The 15,445-nt window shown below is 55.3% G+C and overlaps 2 protein-coding genes across 2 annotated transcripts; both read left to right on the top strand.

Moving 5' to 3' along the window:
* Positions 1-309: 309 nt before the first annotated feature.
* On the top strand, positions 310-5,762 carry fam83fa (family with sequence similarity 83 member Fa). The gene is made up of 5 exons (XM_007909783.2): positions 310-1,229; positions 2,573-2,740; positions 3,163-3,284; positions 3,856-4,436; positions 5,013-5,762. The coding sequence occupies exons 1-5, from the start codon at positions 792-794 to the stop codon at positions 5,096-5,098; spliced, it is 1,395 nt and encodes a 464-aa protein (XP_007907974.1). The 5' UTR covers positions 310-791; the 3' UTR covers positions 5,099-5,762.
* A 1,573-nt stretch (positions 5,763-7,335) lies between these two features.
* eif3d (eukaryotic translation initiation factor 3, subunit D) lies at positions 7,336-15,404 on the top strand. Its single transcript, XM_042345091.1, is given in 16 exon segments — positions 7,336-7,436; positions 8,936-9,067; positions 9,653-9,698; positions 9,887-9,934; positions 9,937-10,022; positions 10,136-10,224; positions 10,704-10,776; positions 11,180-11,295; positions 11,446-11,578; positions 11,939-12,086; positions 12,262-12,416; positions 12,881-12,966; positions 13,238-13,367; positions 13,598-13,740; positions 14,322-14,514; positions 14,968-15,404. Coding segments are annotated over 15 exon segments (1,671 nt in total). The 5' UTR covers positions 7,336-7,436; positions 8,936-8,944; the 3' UTR covers positions 15,070-15,404.
* The last annotated feature ends 41 nt before the right edge of the window (positions 15,405-15,445 follow it).

Genomic DNA, 15,445 nt, shown 5'->3' with positions numbered 1-15,445 from the left:
GTGTTTCGCCCACTAAATACACAGCCAAATCACTTAACAGTATATTCCGTGAAGTGCTTCGAGACGTCTCAAAGAACGTGATAAGGAGCTATATCAAGTGCAAGGATTATTATTGTATGATTGTGGTCTTTAAGATTCTGAAGGGACTAGATAACGTAGATCGTAGTAAGCTGTTTTATCTTGTACCGAACAGTAGAACCAGAGGACAAGGCTTGCGGCGGCTGAATAAGGGGTATAATTATTCCGATAAGGGGTATCATAATTCCACCCCCCCCCCTACAATCAACCTTCACACCGCACAAGAGAAACCGAAACATAGCCCTGGGAGGGATATGGTGGATGAGGTGTATTTTGAACTCTGCCTTCAATTGCGAAGTTTCCTTATCTTTTAAGAGTCAACAGGGTGGAATGGCACAGGAGGGAGGGAGAAGACAGGAGAGGGGGAGGAGACAACACTATCTCCAATCCAGTCCTTGGAGTGAAGTTGGAACGAAAAGGAAAGCTTTTAATAGGAGAGACACAGAGCTCAGCTCCACCTGATGGGAACACCTTAGGCAGAGAAGTAATAAGGAAGTTTATTTTGGCTTTTGGATCCGACCTTGATGACTGCAAACTGGATCAATCGCCAGCTTTACGTTGCTCTTTAGCTTTGGCTCCGACTCTCGTCTCTGGCTACGGCTTACTTTTCTTTATTTTGTTGCATCACATCAGCCAGGTAGGACTAAAGATCTAGCTGGGGGGAAGGGAGGGGGAGAGAGAGAGAGACAGAGGAACGTTGTGAGCTCAAGGACATGGGGGACTCCCAACTCGCCTGTTTGGAGGACAGTTACGTTAACAAAAAGATCAGCGAGTCGAGAGCAGATTATTTCTACAGCGAGCAGCAGAGATTGGCTGTGGAGAAGTTGGTGGTAGAGGAGGGAGAGAGTGACTTGAAGGAGGTGTTGAAGGAAAGCAAGCATTTTATCTCCCCCAAAGAGGCCAAGAAGATCCGCAAGAGGTGGCAGCGGTACGGGGAGGGCAAGGAGGGCGACGGGGGCGAGGTGGAGGATGGATCGTTGACCTACTGGCCGGAGAAGAGCGACACACCCATCCCCATGCTGGACCTGGGCTGGTTGGATAGCGTGGCCTACCGGGGGGTGACCCGAGTGGCCGTGCACACTCACCCTCCCAAATACGGGGAGCCCTTCATCAAGGAGATCATCCGCAACCTCATCCAGGGGGCCAGCAAGGTGAGGCCAGGAAACACGTATGTCCATCTTCACCGAGACAGGATTGTGGGCACCCTTTGAAACTCCATCCCCCAGTTCCTTCACCTTGGCCCCCACCCTTGTCTCCTTCAAGGCCCATCTCTTCTTCAACCAGGCCTTCAGTCACCCTCCTACATCCCACCCTCCTTGCCCTCCCTCCACCCCTCCTGATCCCAACCCCCAGCTCAGGTCCAAATGCCCGACTGTCCAGGGACTTGGGACATCCTCCAGATGTGAAAGGCGCCGTGTAAACGTCATTTGTTATTATTTTATTTAACTCTGGCTGATGTGTCAGTGGTGTGTCAGTGGTGTGTCAGGCTGTTACGGTTAGAGCTCTCACCTCTTGAGGCAGAAGGTTGTGGGTTCAAAAACAAACTGCACTTCATAACGCCTTTCACGTCGGGAGGACGTCCCAAGGCGCGAGACGGGTTTGCACTCGAGCTGCGGGTTGGAGTCAATAGATGGGTAGAGGGCAAGGAGGGGACGGGTAGGGACAGGGGATAACTGAGGTCATGATTGAAGAGGAAGGTCTTGAGGCTGGCCATGAATGACAGAGGGCAACGTTAATGTCTTCCCGGACGGGAATCTCGCTTCAGCATCTCTGAGTATTTGCCAGTGCCAGGAATATACAGAGCCGCCTCCTCCCCAAACAAGTACACGTTTGTCAAAGGCTCTAAGCACATGGGAAGGTGGTGTCCCTTTACGTGATTTGTTGTCTGGCCAGTTTTTTTCTCTCTCCTTTTCCTTTTGTTCTCCAGTGAAGGTTGACTCTTACGACAATAATGTGTGTTATTTACTCGCTGCAGTTTGTGAGACATCTTTTCCCTCCCTCCCTCCCTCCCACCCATCTCATTCGTGTGGGTAAAACTTCCTTTCACACATTGAATTCTCTTGTGCAACATTACCTGGGCCTGTGTCACACTCTGACTGGTAGACAGCTCAAGGCAGGGAATTCCTATGTGACACGAGACTAATCCCATTTTCCCTGAGTTTGTGTTAAGAGGCCACTTGGCCCAACCAGTCCGTGACGGTGTTTATATTTGACATGAGTCTCCATCTCATTCCTCACTCTCTCCCACACCCTTCCCAAATTCCCCTTAGATTTAACATGCAAATCACTGTCCTTTCTTGTGTGCGTATGTCTGTGTGTGTGGTATGTGTGTACGTAGTGTGCGTGTGTCTGAGTTTGTGCATATGTATATGGTATGTGTGTGTGACTATGTATGTGTGTATATGTGTGTGTGTCACTGACACGGCTGTGTGTTGTGTGTTACTGACGTGTCTGTGTCGCGTGTCACTGACATGTCCATCTGTTGTGTGTGCAGATGATCGCCCTGGTCATGGATGACCTGACGGACGTGAACATATTCCAGGACCTGCTGGAAGCCAGTTACAAACGGTTGATTCCTGTTTACATCATCCTCCAGCACAGCAGCCTGGACGGCTTTCTACACATGTGCTGCTCACTCCAGCTCAACCACCTGCTAATCCGAGTGAGTGACAGAGAGCGAGAGGTGGAGGGAGGGAGGGAGAGAGAGAGTGGGAGAGAGGGTGACAGCTCAGAGACAGGGAGTGAGAGAGTGGGTGGGGGAGGATGGCGGGGAGAGAGAGTGTGTGAGAGAGCGTAAGAGTAAGGGAGAGAAAGTGTGAGTGAGAAGGGTGAGCGTGCGAGAGGGAGTGTGAGAGTGTAAGAGGGAATGAGTGCGCCCGGGAGAGTGAGTGTGAGTGAGTGAGTGAGTGAGCGAGAGAGAGAGAGAGAAGAGAGAGAGAGAATGTGAGCCAGAGAGAGAGTGCGAGTGCAAGAGTGAGAGGGGGAGAGGGTTAGCGGGAAGGTGAGAGTGAGAATGTGAGCGAGAGTGTTGGTGTGAGAGCTGAGTGGCATTTCCTGCTGACACTGTGCTATACTGCATTACAGAAGCTGAGAGTGCGCTCAATATCTGGCCTGGGGCTGGGGCTGAGCTCGGGGCAGGTGAGGGGAGATCTCGCCCACAAGTTCATCTTCGTGGACGGTGACAAAGTCGTGTCCGGCTCTTACAGGTACCTGCACAGTCGAGCGAGCTAACCACTACTCTCTCCAACGCTCTCCACGACTTGTGGAGTCCCTGTATCTCGGTGGTTAGAGAGCTCGCCCTCGCAAGCCAGAGGACCTGGGTTCGATTCCCAGGTAGATGAATCGTTGGGCAAGTTTCCTGACTCCACACACACACACACACGCGCACACACACGTGCACACGCCTCTGTTTACCAGCAGTAAGTAGGAACCCGCTTGTTAGTCGATCGGCAGATTACTTTTCCGGGGCTAACAATCCCTCCACAAAAAAAAATTAATAATAATGTGGTCACTTCAATCCACGACTGTTCGTGGGGACCCTGCTGTGCGCAACTGGCTGCCGTGTTTTGCCCACAAAAGTCAATTCACTCTACAGTTTATTCTGTGAAGTGCTTTGAGACGTCTCGACGACGTGATAAGGCTCTGTATCAAATGCAAGGATTATTATGATGATTCTCCCCCTCTCTCTCCCTCTCTCTGTGTCTCTGTGTTTCTCTCTCGCTGTCTCTCTCTCTCTCTCCTCTCTCTCTCTCGCTGTCTCTCTCTTTCGCTTTCTAGTTACACCTGGAGTTACTGGCGTCTGCACCGCTGTGTGGTGACCATGCTGACAGGACAGGCGGTGGAGAGCTTTGACACTCTGTTCCGCGAGCTGTATGCAGATTCGGCCCCCGTTGACCTGCACGTCAGGCTGGGCATCCAGAAGGGCTTCTCCCACTTCCAGGCCCTCCCCAGAGCAAGCAACTCCCCCCCTCACTCAGACCACCTCAAGAGGAAGCTCTACAACCCAAAGTACCAGTTGGTGATCTCCAACAGGTCCTCCTCGACCGGCGAGCTGGGGCCTGGGGGGCTGGAGCTGAAGCCCGAGAACAGCGTACTGACCAGGGAGCGCCGGGGGAGCACACTGACTCGCAGCAAGAAGGAGACGGACGACGAAGAGAAGAGGAACCAGACTATCATGGATTGGCTGCAACGCTACGACGTCAAGGGCCTCGAGGAGCCCGAGCCGGACCCCTTCACGGACATTGTGATCTCCAGGGGACCCGGAGCCAGGCCGGCCCCCAACACCAACCCAGCCAGGAAGAGCACCAGGAAACAAAAGCGGGCCAAAGAGGAGGGCAAGGAGGATGCAAAGAATCCAGGTACCGGCCCACGCAGGGGCTCTCTCTCTCTCTCTCTCTCTCTCTCAGCAATGCTCACACTCTCTCTCTTTCAGCACTGCTCACACTCTCAGCATTGCTCACACTCACTCTCAACATTGCTCACACTCTCTCAGCACTGCTCACACTCTCAGCACTGCTCATACTCTCTCTCAGCACTGCTCACACTCTCTCTCAGCACAGCTCACACTCTCTCTCAGTATTGCTCACACTCTCTCTCAGCGCTGCTCATACTCTCTCTCAGCGCTGCTCACACTCACTCTCAGCATTGCTCACACTCTCTCAGTACTGCTCACGCTCTCTCAGCATTGCTCACACTCTCTCTCAGCACTGCTCACACACTCTCTCAGCACTGCTCACACTCTCTATCAGCACTGCTCACACTCTATCAGCACTGCTCATGTCACTTGTCTCTCTCTCACTTTCTCACTTGTTCATCTCCCTCTGTCTTTCTCTCACACACACACACACATTCTCTCTCTCTCTTGCTCACTCTCATATTCTCTCTCTCTCTCTCTGTATCTCCCTCTCTCCCTCCCTCCCTCCCTCCCTCCCCAGATGAGAACAGACACCGAGCTCTAAGCAGAGAAGGCAGCACAACCACCACCAAGTCCAAGAAGAAGGAAAAATGTACCGTCTCCTGAGAGGAGGAGAGATCATGGGGAGAGTGTGTGTGTTGGGGGTGGGGAATGACTATGAAATGTCTTGGGTGGGGGGCGCAGTTGTAGGGCAACAAAGGGGTGAAACAAGAGACCCTCCCCTCTCTTCCCCGCCCCCCATCCTTAAAATATTATCCCACCTTCAGTTCTCTGTGATGTTTCTCAGTGTCTGTTTCGTATGGGGTTTGTTTTATGATTGTTTTTAGACTGAGGTGGAAGTGATGCATATTCTCGCTCACACATGTACACACCCCAGTGCACCCCGGTGCACCCCAGTGCACCCCCACACACTCACACAAACACCTGTTCTGCTCTATCTCCCATGTCAGAGGGACCGGAACTTTGTTGAACAAAATAGGATGGGGTGAAACAAGAGACTGAGGAGGGGGAGAGAGGGGATAGAGCGGGAATGATGGGGAATGGGAGGGGGAGAGGGTAAGGAAAGAATGATGGGGCGATCGGTAGAGGAGAAAGAGGGAATGATAACTTTTAAAACTGAGTCCTGCCTTCTCAGAAGTCAGAGCATTTGTCAATGAAATATTTTCCATATGTACAGTATAAATATGTCTATTTTTTAATAACTGCTGGGCGGATTGTTAGATAATAATAATAATAAAACGGCTTGAAATTTCATCCCGAATCTCACTCAGTCTGTGAGGCTGTTTTTGTCTTAATGTTTAAGATGACCCACAAAACACATAGTCACCACACGCCACTCCTCAGTCTGGGGTGGGGTGGGGGACAACTCTCAGTTGACGTTAGTTTCAGTGAGAGCCTTGGCTCTTGCCAACCTTTGCCTAATATTGTACGGAATTAGGTAAGCGGGATGTGTCCCAACAGGGAGAAAGAGAGAGAGAGCGCATTCCATTTGAACAGTCTTTCTCAGGGATTTACGTGTGTCGGTGGGATGCGTGGAATTCTCTGTTTGGTTTGGGTTTCCCACATGTGTCAGACACCCGGCTGATCGATTTTTTTTTTACAAAATATCCTGTGAAGGGCTTTGGGTGTCTGAATGACATGATAAGGTGCTACAACAAATGCAAGGATTATTACTATTATTATTATTATTACGATGTGCCCGGGGTGAACTGTTTGAAACCCGAAATTAAGGTAAAATACCATCTAGTGGTCTTGGGGGAGGATTGCAAATGGAGTAAATTTTCCCCAGCTGATGGGTGCTATCAAAACGTTCAATCAACGTGACAATTGTAAATTTACCCTCGAGAGCCGGCACCTCGATGGTTCTCTGGGCTATTTTTTTCTCGCGTTTCTACGTATGCATCACCCGCGAAATTCACACAGTCTCCGCAAGTCACGGTAAAACCCTGTGAGGCGCTCTCGGACGTCCCGACCACGGGATGGAGGCGTCAGATTGTAAGGTTCACGTGATTATTGATCACTAATAATGTAATAATAATAATAATAATAATTCTCGCTGCAGATGTGTCACGGTTGGAAAAATATCATGACTTTTCCGTTTGTCTTTGGAATACGACCCAAGGCGCTGGACAGTCAGGGATTTGGACCCGAGCTGGGGTTTGGGATCAGGAGGGGTGGAGGGCAGGAAGGGGGGTGGATGGGGGGAGGGGGGGGAGGAACGACTGAAGTCGCTTGAGAAATAATAAACTTAATAATAATAAATAATAATAAATAATAATAAAAATAAACTTGCTTGAGAAATGCAAGGATTATTATTATTATTATTATCATTAGTGACACACGGCGCCTTTCGCATCGGGAGAGACCGCCTTCAAAGCGCTTCGCAGGACTGCACCGCGAAGTGGTGTGTAGTGTAGTGTTAGTGTAGTGACTGTGCGTTTTTGCACCTGGAGCTGGGGCAGCGCTGAAATGAGAGAGAGAGAGAAAAAGATGCCATGATGTCAGTCCTCCAAGCCCAGTGGGGGGGGGAGGTGATGGAGACAGGCGCCAAGCCCCATCTTGCCACCCCTTCGTCAGCTCCTTGTCGGCCCTGCAAGAACTGGGGCCACCGTGGCTGCCCCACTGCCGTAAAGCAAGTCGGTTGAAGTTTCCCCCCCCTCCCACCCCAGAAAGAGAGGGCCGGTTTCGGAACGGGCGGCGGGAGCGGCTTTCCCGAGTTGCTTCCTCGCCGGTTCGGTCGGTGAGAGACCGAACAGCAGCGTTTCGGGGGGCGTTTTAGAAACGCAGCCCCCGCCCTTTTGCGACAGTGTCGCGAGAGTGCGGTTTGGCGGCAGTGAGGCGCCGTCCCCGTCCCCTCTCTCTCGCGCTCTCTCTCTCTCTCTCTCTCGCGCTCTCGGGTTTTTGTAATCCGTCGCCATCCGCCGAATTCGGGGGCAAAACGCAGGTAAATCAGCACAGCGGGAACCCCGGGGGGAGGGGGGGTCCCCGGGGGGGGGACACCGTTACCGTTAGTGTCTGTGTTGACTCGGATGACTCGTGTTTTGCGTCGTGCGGTTTCCACCTCAGACGGAGCCGCCGAGAGGGTTCCCCGGGAATGTGGGGCCTGTGGTAACCTGTGGAGCCTTGTCCCCCCCTCCCCCCCCCCCACTGCCCCCCACCCCTCCATTACCCCCATAGCCCACCCCCCCCATTGCCCCCCATAGCCCACCCCCCCATTGCCCCCCATAGCCACCCCCCCATTGCCCCCCCATAGCCCACCCCCCCCATAGCCCACCCCCCATTGCCCCCATAGCCCACCCCCCCATTGCCCCCCATAGCCCACCCCCCCATTGCCCCCCCCCCCATTGCCTCCCCCATAACCCCCCCCCATTGCTCTCCCCACCCCCCATTGCCCCCCTCCCCCACACCCCCCATTGCCCTCCCCACCCCCTCCCCCCACTTTCTCCCCAATGACAATGTAACACCCCCCCCACCCCACCCCCCCCCCCCCACCCCACCCCCAGCGCTGCATTGGAGCATCAGATTAGACTTAAGTCCCGATGTGGGGCTCAAACCCCCGATCGCTGGTTCGTTCCTCACGGCTGTTTGCGGAGACGTGGCTCTGCCCACGTCAATACGGCCACATTCGCCCACAAAGCGCACAGTCACTACGCTTTACGGCGTATCCTGCGAAGGGCTCTGAGACGTGATGAGGCGCCGTAATAAATGCCAGGGTTGTTGTTGTTGTTGTTGTTGTCGTTTTTCTCGGGCTTCTCACCCCACAGTTCTGCTCCCTTGCTCGAGGGCTCGGTTTGACCGCCGGTGTGAGCCCGATCGGTCAGGCAAGTCACCACTGGGTCAGACCGGTGGGCGTTTTCCGGCCGCCTCCACAATCCCACATAAAAGGCTGATTTCCTGAGCCAGGAGGGGCCGCATGACGGCGCAGCCCGGCCCGGCTCATCGGCAGGACCTGGAAGGGCCGACCGGTCACTTGGGGCAGGGAATCCTCCCACTTGGCTCCTGTTAACCCCGCAGCCAAAGCCCTAATGGGTAAGGTGGTCCTTGCTGGACAAGCAGCGGGAAAGCTTGGACAGGCAGTGATATCAAGGCAAGCTATGTGGTTCCAGCTGGTTAGACTCCAGCAGTTACTCCCAACGCACACACTGGGCTCCCCCGAGCCTTGGCTCTTGCAACCTGTGCCTATTACTTTCCGGAATTAAGTATCCAGGGTGTGTCCCTCCAGGGAGACAATGCTTCGATGCTCATATGCAGTTTGGGACACGACATGTCAAGCGACTGCCAGGATGATGGAAGGCGAACGAGATGGACCTTGGTCTTCTTTTCCCAAGCCAATCCTTATGTTCTTATGCAACTCTCAGCCCCTGCTGGGTAGGGTGCTGCTGGCTCTGGCGGTCTCTGCTCTGCTGTGTCCTTCTCTAAACCCGCTCTTGGCCTGTGTTGCAGGTTGGGGAGATGGCGCGGTTCCTGACCCCCATCATCCAGGACAATCCCTTCGGATGGGGCCCGTGTGCCGTGCCGGAACAGTTCAAGGACATGCCGTACCAGCCTTTCAGCAAGGGTGACCGGCTGGGAAAGGTAAGGGACACGCACAGGGCGCGGTTTAACCCCTTCTTGGTAATCCCACACACCCGCCCTCACTCGCTTTCCTTTGGCTTCTCTCCTCCAGTGGGTCCGCTCCCAGCCGGGTGGTGTCGTCAAACATAGCTGTACGATTGTAACAACAGCCGCATTAAATGAATTTACACGGTGCCTTTCACGTCGGGAGGATGTCCCAAGGCGTTGGATGGACTAGACTGTCAGGGATTTGGACCTGGGGGTTGGGAATCAGGAGGGCAGGGAGGGTACGGGCAGGAAAGTGACCGAATGCATGGATTCACTACTCCCCAAAGCTCTGGAACACTCTTCCTCTATCCCTCCACCTTGCCCCCTCCATCCCTATCTTCAGGTTGCGTCTCTTGACTGGGCCTACGGTCAACTCCCCCCGGCTCAGCATCGTGCTCCGCCCCTGTCAAGCGCTCTGGGACGCTACCCTGTGTGAGGGGCGCTGTGTAAACACAAATTGTTGCAGCAAGATGGAACGGGGGGGATTTGACCCAATTGGTTTGACCTTAACTGGAGATTGCTTTCCATCTTCAATTTGTTTCCTCCAATATTTTCCAGGTTGCTGACTGGACAGGAGCCACTTATCAAGACAAGCGGTACACCAGTAAGTACTGTGATCTTACACACAAACCCGCCCAACAACCAAGCTGGAGCACTGGCCTAGACTTTGTGCCCACAACACAGACACGGGTCGTTGAGCCCACAATTGTCTGACCCGAAGATCATGAGCCTGTTTTCACTGCTGTAACTGATCGTGAATCTCTCTCTTTCCTCCCCCCCCACCCTCCGCAGATAAATATTCCTCTCAGTTTGGTGGCGGCAGCCAGTACGCCTACTTCCACGAGAGGACGAGACGAGCTTCCAGCTGGTGGACACGGCCCGCACACAGAAGAGCGCGTACCAGAGGAACAGGATGAGGTTTGCTCAGGTAAACGTCAACCGGACAAGCACAGAGCAGCGAGGACACAGAGGGACCTTCTCGCTCGGCTTCCGTTGACACTGAATTGACCTGACCCGCTCTCCTCCTTTGCCCCCCTGCAGCAGAGGAACATGCGACGGGAGAAAGACCGGAGGCAGCTGCTGCAGTTTAACATGCAGACACTTCCCAAGAGCGCCAAGCAGAAGGAGAGGTGAGCGAGAGAGCGAGCGAGCAAGACAGGCCAGCGAGAGGCTGAGCCGAGAGCCTGAGAGATTGCCCGCTCCGGCGCTGATCTCTGGAACTCCATCCCGCAGTCCCTCCACCTCAGCCCCTCCCCGGCCTCTTTCAAGGCCCATCCCAAGATCTTCCTCTTCGACTGCACATTCAGTCACCCCCCCCACCACCACCACTAACTACCCTCCCTCCACCCCTCCTGTTCCCAAACCACAGCTCGGGTCAAAATCCCTGACTGTCCGGAGCCTTGGGACGTCCTCCCGACGTGAAATGCGCTACGTAAAATGTCATTTGTTGTTGTTGACTTCCAAACATGACGAACAGTGGAAGCAAGAACAGCGCCTTGGAGACGCCAAACACTCCTCTCTTTGTGTGTGTGTGTGTGTGTGGGAGGGGGTGGGGGGAGAATGAGTCTGAATTTCGGTCCTCGTTTGATGTTCTCCTACCTGCCCACAGGGATCGCTTGCGTCTGCAGAAGAAATTTCAGAAGCAGTTTGGCGTGCGGCAAAAGTGGGACCAGAAATCGCAGGTGGGTTTCCCCCCCTTCTCTCTCTCGCTTGTGCTTATAAAACTTGCCCCTTCCTTCCACATCTTCAGATCACCTTCCTCTTCGACGGCGCCTACGGTCACCTCCCCCCGGCTCGGGGTGGGTGGTGCTCTGCCACCGTCAAGCGCTCTGGGACTCTGCCCTGTGTGAGGGGTGCTGCGTAAATACAATGCTCTTGTTGTTCCGAGCCTTTTCCCAGAGACGAGTTGGGTGCGGTGCTGCAACCGTGCACGGGGGTTGGGTAACCACCCTTTCGGGCACGTGTGGCACTTGCGTGCGGGCACTTCCTGCGATGGGTCAACGCGTATTGGCGGGTGCGACGACGATATCGCGACGCGGTTGCTTGTGGCTGCCACTGTCACTGACTGACGCGCTCTCCTCACAGCTGAAGCCCCGCGACTCCTCTGTTGAAGTGCGGAGCGACTGGGAGGTGAAGGAGGAGATGGACTTCCCCCGGCTGATGAAGATGAGATACATGGAAGTGGCCGAACCTAGTGACATGTAAGTGTGAGTGGTGGCGGGGCGGGAGGGGGAGAGGAGGTGGGCTCCTGACCCCTGGTTGCTGAGCGTGCAGAGAGAGCTGTGGGGCGCTGGTTGGGGTTGTGTCTGGGTTGTGGTTAGGTCACTGACCGCTGGTTGCTGTACCTGCAGAGAGAGCTGTGGGGCCCTGGAGTTCTACGACAAGGCCTTTGACCGGGTCACCACCAGGAACGAGAGGACGCTGAAGAGCATTAAGAGGATTTTCCACACGGTCACCACCACCGACGATCCCGTCATCCGTAAGGTGAGCCGGGCCGGCACAGCACAGCCCGCCAAGCCAGCCTCCCAACGGGGGCTTAACCCAGGGCTCAGGGAGGGTGCTGGGGTCTGGGGCAGAGGGTTGAGAGTTCAAACCCCCGCCTCCCCCTCCCCGCTCCCCCAATCGGTCAGGGTTTTTGAGCGCAGTGCTGAGATGGGGGGGGTGGGGGTTTGGGGCTGGGCGGGGGGGAGGGAGAGAGAGAGAGAGCACTGCTTGTTTGTCCAAAAAAGAAAACTGGAAGAAGGTCTTTCTCTGCTGTGAACGTGCTTGTGGTGGGTTACGTCGCTGTGTGTGACCCTTCTCTCCGAATCGACTGACTTGAGCGGCTGTTTTGTGTCCGTGCAGTTGGCCAAGTCTCAAGGGAACGTGTTCGCCACGGACGCCATCTTGGCCACCCTGATGTGCTGCACCAGGTCTGTCTATTCCTGGGACATCATCGTGCAGCGCGTTGGCTCCAAGCTTTTCTTCGACAAGCGGGATCACTCCGACTTCGGTAAGCATTTGACTGGGATCGTAGGAACAGGAGGAGGCCATTCGGCCCCTCAAGCCTGTTCCGCCATTCTATAAGATCACGGCTGTTCTGAACCTCAGCTCCAATTACCCGCCTTTGCCCCATTTCCCTCGATCCCCTTGTTGTGAGGCCTGACTGTCCCTCTCGCCGCCCTCAGACCTGCTGACGGTGAGCGAGACCGCCAACGAACCGCCCCAGGACGAAGGCAACTCCTTCAACTCCCCCCGGAACCTGGCCATGGAGGCCACCTACATCAACCACAACTTCTCCCAGCAGTGCCTCAAGATGGTCAGGAAAGGCTCCGCCGCCGACGTAAGTGGAAATTTACCACATCAACCCATCCCGGCTCAGTTAGCTCCCTTCTCGCAGTGGGCGCACACACACACCCACACATACCCACCTGCCCGGCCCAGTCTGCTCCACCATTGGCGGCCAAACTTTCAGTCATTCTACCCCGGCTCCGTTCCCTCCCTCCCTCCCTCCCTCCCACCCTCGTTCAAGGCAAGTCTCAAAACTTGGCTGTTTGACCGCGCTTTGGGTCACCTTTTCAGCCCCAGAGCCCGGATGCCCAGCAAAGCGAGGGCTTTGAGACGTCCTAACCCTACATGAGAGACGCTGTGTGAGTGTGAGTTGTATTGGCTGGAATCCCCTGCGGAGTGTGTTGAGAGATTGGGGTGTCCGCGTGTGTATATAGCAGGGCATGGTGTTAAATGTTGGGGTGCCCAGGGCAGCCTGGTCGGGGTGTGAGATGCTAATGAAGCTGTTTGGCTCCTCAGGGTGGTGACAAATACCGTTTTCCAAACCCAAACCCCTTCGTGGAGGACGATGTGGACAAGAACGAGGTGGCCTCGGTTGGCTACAGGTGAGTGTCTACCTGGTTACTCCTGTCTGTGTCGATCTGTCTGTCTGTCCTCCCTCCCCCCCTGTCCACCTGTATGGAGCTGAGACTCAGGGCAAGACAGAGTCTCCCTCTCCCCTGACCCCTCCCCTCTCCCTGGGAAGTGAGTGCCTTTGGAGAGCGAGTGCGGAGGCTGGGGAGAGGTGTCCTCCCTCCGTTGCTCGCTCGCTCTCGCACTCATTCACTCACTCACTCACTCACTCACTGTGTGTGTGTGTCTCTCTCTCTGCGGCAGATACCGACGCTGGAAGCTGGGCGAGGACATCGACCTGATTGTCAGGTGTGAGCACGATGGGGTCATGACCGGAGCTAATGGAGAAGTCTCCTTCATCAACGTCAAGACGCTGAACGAGTGGGACTCCAGGGTGAGTGAGGGGGGGTGGGGGGGGGGGAGGGAGGGGAGAAAAACTACCCAAGGGACACAGGCTGACTTGTGTGTGATCCTGTGCTGTCTGCTCCCATCTAAGCACCAGTTTGACACAGCGCCTTATCGCGTCTTCGCGACGTCTCAAGAGCGCTTCATGGGATGCACTGTAAAGTGTAGTGACTGTATTTTGTGAGTGAGAAGTAACGCTTGTGTGTGTTGCGACCGCAGTACTGTAACGGAGTGGACTGGCGTCAGAAGCTGGACTCGCAGAGAGGAGCCGTGCTGGCCACAGAGCTGAAGAACAACAGCTACAAGCTGGCTCGCTGGACATGCTGTGCCCTCCTCGCCGGCTCCGAGTACCTCAAACTCGGGTGAGCAAGCCAGCACACGGGAAACCCATCGCCGCGCCTTCAACCGCTGCGCCCCGAAACTCTGGAACTCTCTCCCTCAATCCCTCCGCCTTGCCCCCTCGCTCCCCACCTTCAAATCCCGCCTAAAGACCTTTTGGATTGCGCTGACAGTCACCTTACCTCCCTCTCCCCCTCTCCCTCTCCGCCACTGTGAAGCGCTCCGGGACGCTACCCCACGTGAAGGGCGCTGCTGCTGTTGTTGTTAGTTAAGGGTGGTCCAACCTTTTGGGGGGAGATCCCCGAGTGTGCATTGCTGGGGGAGAGGAGGGCGGTGCGGGGGAGTCTGCTGGAGGGTACCCAGCGAAAACAGCACAGATGATTGGGAGCTTGCAAATCGAAATGTAATTGAAGCGCCTGACTCCATGGGTCGAGGGCTGGACTTGGGAGCGGGTGGGGGGGGGCTGGGGTTCAGGGCAGTCTCGTCTCCGGGTGAAGGGCTCCCTCTCTCGCTCGGTGGGGTGAGTAGGGTGGGGGTGCGGAGGTTGGGGTGGGGGGGCCCTGGGCAGCCTGATAGGTCTGAGCTGTGTCCTGTCGTTGTGCAGGTATGTCTCTCGCTTCCACATCAAGGACTCCTCTCGTCACGTGATCCTGGGCACACAGCAGTTCAAACCCAACGAGTTTGCCAGCCAGATCAACCTGAGCATGGAGAACGCCTGGGGCATCCTGCGCTGTGTCATAGACATCTGTATGAAGCTGGACGAGGGCAAATACCTCATCCTGAAAGACCCCAACAAGGTACCTGCTTCTCTCTCTCACCCTCAACCCCCCTCCTTCTCTCTCTCACCCTCAACTCCCCTCCTTTCCTCTCTCACCCTCAACCCCCCCCCTCTTCCTCTCTCACCCTTTCTCTCTCACAGCCCCTCCTATCTCACTATCTTTCTGTCACCCCGCCTCCCTTCCTCTTTAAGGCCCCTCTCACCCCCTCCTCTCTCACTTTCTCTCTCTCCGCACCTGTCCCTCTCACCACCTCCTCTCTTTTCCTCCACCTCTTTTTCTCTCTATCCCTGCCCTCCTCCATTTTTCTCTCTGTACCCTCTTTCTTTGCCCTCCTCAGTCTCCTCTTTCTCCCCACCCCCCTCTCACACACATTGTGCCTGTGCTGCTCTCTTAACAGCTTTCCACTCAACACCCCCACCCCCCCGTCTGTAACCTCAAGGTAACCTCTCTTCCGTTCCCTTCTCCCCGCAGCAAGTGATCCGGGTGTACAGCCTTCCCGACGGCACGTTCAGCTCCGAGGAGGATGACGATGATGACGAAGACGACGACGATGACGACGACGATGCTGCGTAGGTCTCTGGAGCAACCACTTCCTGCCCCCAACCCCCCACCCCTTCCGACCCACCCCCCCAAACAGGGCGGGCAGACGGTGGGGGAGGGGGGAAAACCTAAGTCCCGAGTCCGAATGCTCTCTGGGTTGGCCAGCTCTCAGCGCGCTCGTGCTGAGTGCTGATGTGGACGGAGGGGGAAGGAGGCTGTGGACCTGTGTGATAGTTGGTTGGGGGCGGGAGGGGGGGGGGGAGAGGAGGAAGAGTATCTGTGAGGGTGGTCTGTGTCTCTTGTGTTGTATCCGAACTGAAGGCTTCGCTGAGCCAAATAAATATCGGCAAACGGACCTTTCCTCCGCAGAATTGGCCTCGAGTCGTGCTCGCTCTCTCCTCGTGATTCC

This window comes from Callorhinchus milii, unplaced genomic scaffold, assembly GCF_018977255.1.
Source record: "Callorhinchus milii isolate IMCB2004 unplaced genomic scaffold, IMCB_Cmil_1.0 Scaffold31, whole genome shotgun sequence".
Lineage (NCBI taxonomy): Eukaryota > Metazoa > Chordata > Chondrichthyes > Chimaeriformes > Callorhinchidae > Callorhinchus > Callorhinchus milii.
The sequence above is the reverse complement of the archived record's forward strand: the minus strand, read 5'-3'. Positions and strand labels throughout refer to the sequence as shown.

What these genes read in the sequence shown, in the direction of transcription:
- fam83fa (XM_007909783.2), top strand. Translation starts at nt 792, where the DNA reads ATGGGGGACTCCCAACTCGCCTGTTTGGAGGACAGTTACGTTAACAAA. An exon ending in TCATCCAGGGGGCCAGCAAG is followed by an intron (nt 1,230 to 2,572) that starts GTGAGGCCAGGA and finishes TTGTGTGTGCAG; the next exon opens with ATGATCGCCCTGGTCATGGA. An exon ending in GTCGTGTCCGGCTCTTACAG is followed by an intron (nt 3,285 to 3,855) that starts GTACCTGCACAG and finishes TTCGCTTTCTAG; the next exon opens with TTACACCTGGAGTTACTGGC.